General features: G+C 38.7%; 1 gene segment (V, D, J or C); it reads left to right on the top strand.

Annotated features, from left to right (window-relative positions):
* The first annotated feature begins 4389 nt into the window (after positions 1-4389).
* Positions 4390-5328, top strand: LOC126495016 (immunoglobulin kappa variable 2-29-like). The segment is given in 2 exon segments: positions 4390-4438; positions 4790-5328. Coding segments are annotated over 2 exon segments (588 nt in total).
* The last annotated feature ends 1209 nt before the right edge of the window (positions 5329-6537 follow it).

Raw genomic sequence — 6537 nt, 5'->3', positions numbered from 1 at the left:
TCTAATGTGTATATATTCCACACTTTCTTCATCCATTCTTCCATTGAAGGACATCTAGGTTGTTTCCAGGTTCTGGCTATGACAAATAATGCTGCTATGAACATAGTTGAGCAAATACTTTTGTCCTATGATAGGGCATCTCTTGGGTATATTCCCAAGAGTAGTATTGCTGGGTTCAGGGGTAGGTTGATCCCAAATTTCCTGAGAAACCGCCACACTGGTTTCCAAAGTGGTTGCACAAGTTTGCATTCACACCAACAATGAATGAGGGTAGCCCTTTCTCAACAACCTCTCCAGCAAAGGCTATCATTGGTGTTTTTTTTTTATTTTTATTTTAGACATTCTGACAGGTGTCTCTCTCCATACCTCTTCAATATTGTACTTGAAGTTTTAGCAATAGCAATAAGACAACATAAGGGGATCAAGGGGATTCGAATCGGAAAGGAAGAAGTTAAACTTTTGTATTTGCAGATGATATGATAGTGTACATAAGCGACCCCAAAAACTCCACCCAAGAACTCCTACAGCTGATAAACACCTTGAGTAATGTGGCAGGATACAAGATCAACTCCAAAAAAATCAGTCACCCTCTTATACAAATGATATGGAAGCAGAGAGGGAAATCAGAGAATCATCACCTTTCACGATAGCCACAAACAGTATAAAATATCTTGGGGTAACTCTAACCAAGGAAGTGAAAGATCTATTTTACAAGAACTTTGAGGCATTGAAGAAAGAAATTGAAGAGGATACCAGAAAATTTAAGGATCTCCCTTGCTCTTGGATTGGGAGGATCAACATAGTAAAAATGGCAATTCTACCAAAGGCTATTCAATGCAATCCCCATCAAGGTCCCATCAAAATTCTTCACAGATCTTGAGAGGGCAATAATCAAATTTATATGGAAAAACAAACAAACAAAAACCCAGGATTGCCAAAACAATCTTATACAATAAAGGAACTTCTGGAGGCATTACCATCACTGACTTCAAACTCTATTACAGAGCTACAGTATTGAAAACAGTTTGGTATTGGCATAAAAACAGAGAAGTCGACCAATGGAATCGTATAGAAGACCCTGATTTTAATCCACAAACCTATGATCACCTTATTTTCGATAAAGGAGCTAAAAGTATACAATGGAAGGAAGAAAGCATCTTCAACAAATGGTGCTGGCACAACTGGATGTCAACCTGTAGAAGAATGAAAATAGACCCATATCTATCACCATGCACAAAACTCAAGTCCAAATGGATCAAAGACCTCAATATCATTCTGAACACACTGAACCTGATAGAAGAGAAAGTTGGAAGTACCCTACAACAGATGGGCACAGGAGATCTCTTCCTAAGTATAACCCCAGCAGCACAGACATTAAGGGCAACATTGAATAAATGGGACCTACTGAAACTGAGAAGCTTCTGTAAAGCAAAAGACACTGTCACTAAGACAAAAAGGCAACCTACTGACTGGGAGAAGATCTTCACCAACCCTGCAACAGACAAAGGTCTGATCTCCAAAATATACAAAGAACTCATGAAACTAGACTTTAAAATGCTAATTAACCCAATTAAAAAATGGGCACTGAACTGAACAGAGAATTCTTAACAGAAGTTCAAATGGCCAAAAGATACTTAAGGTCATGCTCAACCTCCTTAGCGATCAGGGAAATACAAATCAAAGCAACTTTGAGATATCATCTTTCACCTGTCAGAATGGTCAAACCTTATTTTTAAGAGAAAAATATATAGGACAAAACCAAACCCTAGGAATAGCAGTGTAGAAGGGACGTCATTTACATCTTGTAAGACCTCACACATGGTGTAAGTGAAAATGCTATTGAAACCTTGGACGGTTAGATTGTCTGACATATTCCCCTTTTTTTGAAGCAGTAACATATTAATCAAATTTAAAAAATAATAAATCTCACTTGTGGTTTAATCATTTGGAGTAAGTGCAATAACAGTTGCCTGCCAGTAGGTGTCGCAGTGCACTTGAATACACGTGCTTGGTTTTAGATGGCTGAATTTAAATGAAATACTGAAAAATTCTCAAATCAAGAAGTTTGTAGGTTTTTTTTTTTTGATAAATCGCAGGCCATGTGGTCTGTGAATGTCTTTGACTGTTCAGTAGTCTCCAGCTCCAGCTGCATGGTGGCTGTGGCTGGGCTCACGCGCTGGGTGCCCCGGGAAAGTGCATGGGAATGGCATTTTACCATGGCAGCAGTGGCGGTGGCTCTGGGCTGTATGGGCACGCTGGGCATGGAGGGCATGCAAGTGGTGGCGTGGTGCATGGAGGGAAGCCGAGGGGGGTTGTGCGGGGCCAAAGCTGCCAGAGATTCTAGTGGCCCCACAAATCAGGCGCCAGGTGTTTTGAATTAGGTTGGTGTAAATAACCAGACCAGGAATAACAATTATATTTTAATGGTTATAAAGGGAAACTCACACTACAAGAGTGGGAGGTCGGACTTTCTATCTGTCCAGCGGAAGCCACGCAGTGAGAGCACCTACCTTGGTCCTCCCAGTATTTATTTTTTCCTGGGCTCCAGGTAGCCACGCCTTAACTAGATGTGATTGGTTAACAGAGTTTCTCCATCACTGAGTATCTATCTGATTCTGTCTAAATGAGACTGTTTTACTGGAGTGGCCTCTGTCTTCTATAGTTTTCCACATCCTCTTCTTCATTATTCTATGAGTCCTAAGGTTCAGGTGTCTCTGCAATCTCACTCTGCTACTGAGAGATGGTCCATGGGAATCAAGAAATCAGTTGTATAGGTGATCTTCAAATCATTCAAAGAGCTACATAATCATGTCATTTAAAATGTTATAAAAACCTACATCTTTTATGACAGAGAGACACATCTGTTCCTGGAATCAATAATCTTCTTTATAAAAGTATTATAAGCACCCAAGAATTTCCATATGGGTTTTGCTCTTTTTCATTGACAAAAGCTAGCCATTTGGGCAAGAAACTGTCCATGCCTCTACTGCTGACAGTATGCTGTTCAAACTGGACAAGTAATACACAAAAGAAAGTGACTTCAGAACATTTCCATGACAAAGTGTTACAGTCCTTCACAATGTGTGCTTCATAGAAGAGTCTGTCACATAGTCTAGGCAAGTAGGATGAAGATGAATACCTAAAATTTGTAAGTTTGTGGAGGAACCTTTAGTGACTGTCCTTATAACCAGTTCTTTCTCTTATTTCTATAGTTTCAGAATACGTTTGCTCTGTACTTCCTGTTTCCTTGAGTAATATTTTGTCCTATGATGGGAAATGCCTCTCTGTATGCTGCAAATATGTTTTATTGCCATTGATAAATAAAGAAGGTGCTTTGAAATACAGCATGGAAGAATATATTTTGGTGAAAACCAGAAACAGAGATTATTGGGAGAAAAGGGGTAGACTCTGGCAGATGCTGAAGAAGCAAGATTTAAGAATAAAGCTTACTCCAGAAACGCATACAAATCCTTTAATTCAAAATTGTTGTTAAGACATGCAAATGTAAAACTTGTATTTCTTCTTAAAGGAGATTAAGTAGTATTATGATATATAGTTCCTTAAAAATCTTCCCCATTGTGGAGACAAATACATGGTTCCATTCCTGCACAGCTCCCTAGGCCTGGATGTAGGGGGGAAGGCCTTGGACTTCCCAGAGGGCAGAGTTCCCTGCCCTCTCTCAAGCAGGGTTGGGGAAGGAAGAGGGCGGTGTGCGGGAGTGGGAGGGGAGGAAATGAAAATAACTGAATGGAAAAATAAAAAAAAAAAAAAAAAAAAAAAAAAAAAAAAAAAAAACCAAAAAACAAACAAACAAACAAAAAAAAAACAGTCCTTTAAAGTCATACCAAAATTTGTATTTTCATAAAGAGTGAAAAGAACTTTAGGATTTCCCAAGTGCACCCCATCATTTTGCTTTGTCAGTCTTCTGTATTACCAGTATTATCACAGATACATAGCACTTTATAACTTTTTTTATTTACTTGATCCAGTACCATATAATGTATCTTGTGTTTTCTCACACTAAAATAATGTGTGAGATATAATGAGGCTGTAATGTGAAGATATGATGTGCATATCCTCTCTTATGAGGTGCAGTTTGAGGATATTAATACATGTTTACAACTGATTTAAATTACATTATTAGTTTTTCAGCATCCCAGTAATCTCCCACCTTTCACCTCATTTTGTTTCATTAGCTTCACTTCTGTTATAAACAAAGACTTTTTGAGTCATTTTTCAAATTTAAGAAGCCCACATACCTTTCTTCTCTATATACATTGTTATGCAGTCTATGATATTTGCATATTGTTCCCCAGGGAGGTCTCTGCCTTGTAAGCCTAAATAAAAACTCAACTCTGTTCTTGCCATCACATAATTTATCTCCTCAAAATGATGTGTCCTGTCCAGTTCCTGTATCTGCTAATTATCTGCATTCTGGGTAAGGACAGAGGGAGACATAGGTAGGAATGGGGTTAGAGGGAATCTTTCCATGTGTAATAAAGTGGGTCCTGTTGTCCAGAATGGGCTTGTGAGGTTTAATTATGTGATGATGAGAAATTAAAGAGAGATAATCTGTGCTGATGTTGAGATTCTGATTTACATGGAATGGTGTGGTACAGACTATGATCTCAAGGAACTTCAACTAACTTTTTTTCGTGAAAAATTTGATTTACTTTTTAAAGAAACAAAGGATAGCAGAAACTTTCTTGACATGAATAACATAAGGGAATTCACAAAGTTTGTTCAGAAAGCTTACACATAATTTTGAACTTTTCTATTATAATTTTAGGAACCACTGGTGATGTTGTGATGACCCAGAATCCACTCTCTTTGTCGGTTACCATTGGACAATCTGCCTCCATCTCTTGCCGGTCAAGTCAGAGTCTCTTACATAGTAATGGAAAAACCTATTTGAGTTGGTTCCTACAGAGGCCAGGCCAGTCTCCACAGCTCTTAATCTATTTGGTGTCCAAACTTGACTCTGGAGTCCCTGACAGGTTCAGTGGCAGTGGATCAGGGATGGATTTCACTCTCAAAATCAGCAGAGTAGAGGCTGAGGATTTGGGCATTTATTACTGTTTCCAAGGTACACATGTTCCCCCTCACAGTGATACAGACCGTAACAAAAAACTTTCTTGCTTGGAGAGGCCCAGCTGCAATGTGCTGCTTGACTGGAGAAGAGCTGTTCACTCTGCATCAGTGTCAGTTGCCCTTGCAGGGGAACTAGGCCAATTGTTTGCACATAGAGCTCTAGCTAGACTCATCTGGCTGAATGAGTGGTTAGGTTTGTCCACGTGTGACAGCAATTTCTGGTCCTTCGTTCTGTAACAGCCATGGTATTGCTTCTGAACAAGAATAATTTCACATTATTATTTCAGTTTAGTCTGAAAAATTTTAGCACTTACAATTTTTCACTAATTTCTTGAGCTTCATGTTTAATGTTTACTTTTAATGATATATGCATGTTTGTTAAATTTCTTTCAGCTTTTTAAATGCTAAGGTGTCTATTTGTATCCTCTTTGATCTTTCTAAGTAGACTTGAGAGGATTCTTTAAAGAATATTCTGTATGTTTTCTAAGGATCATACACCAGGACAGTTGCTACAATAATTTAGTGATTTAATTACTGCCTTTCATATGCTTCTTAAGTATGTATATTGTTATTTGTCAATATAGCAGAAATATTTGCTGTGGAAAATTTATTTGTGGTTTCTGAACAGAGTTTCTCATGAAATCATGAAAATATGCCTATGATGTAAACTGGCTAATCTATGCTGTGCTTACTTTATAGTACATATTATTGCAATCTGTATAATTCTTTAATTGTACTCAATATTATCAAAGGATGCAAATGGTTCAGTGGTCTAAGCTTGAATACTGAGGTTTCGTATACCTACTAGGATGTGGGTCTTCTCATTCTGATGTGTTACCTGCTTTCCTATGGAAGCATGTTTGGGGCAGGACATCAAAGTTTCCACTGTTTTTCTGGTTTCTTTGATATTTTTCAATCTGTGGAGGATGCATATTCCTCCTGTGTTGTCTCAGGGTCATCTTGATATTACACATGGAAATAACTCTTTAAAAAACAAGAGCACAATATTGATTTTTTTTGTCTTCTGTGAAGAAGTAAAAAGTGAGAACTTTGTAGTAGCTCCCTACAGTGCCTGCAAGGGAAGGCTTACCAGCAACAAAGAATTTTTGTAAAAGATGTAGGATCTGAAATAGACCACACTATACACTCTTATACTTTCTTCCCTTCTCCCATTTCCCTCCCACTCCTCCACTAACCCTCCTCCCTCCCCCTCCAGTCCTAAGAGAGGGCAGGGTACCCTGCCCTGTGGGAAGTCCAAGGCCCTCCCCTCTCCATCCAGGCCTAGGAAGGTGTGCATCCAAACAGACTATGATCCCAAAAATCCGGTACATAAAGTAGAAACAAATCTCAGTGTCATTATCATTGGCTTCTCAGTCAGCCCCCATTGTCAGCCACATTCAGAGAGTCCAGTTTGATCACATGTTCATTTAGTCCCAGTCCAGATGG

Source organism: Alexandromys fortis, unplaced genomic scaffold (assembly GCF_014885135.2).
Source record: "Alexandromys fortis isolate MF-2015 unplaced genomic scaffold, M_Fortis_MF-2015_v1.1 scaffold_407, whole genome shotgun sequence".
In the NCBI taxonomy this organism is placed as follows: Eukaryota; Metazoa; Chordata; class Mammalia; order Rodentia; family Cricetidae; genus Alexandromys; species Alexandromys fortis.
This window is presented reverse-complemented; position numbering and strand designations above follow the sequence as displayed.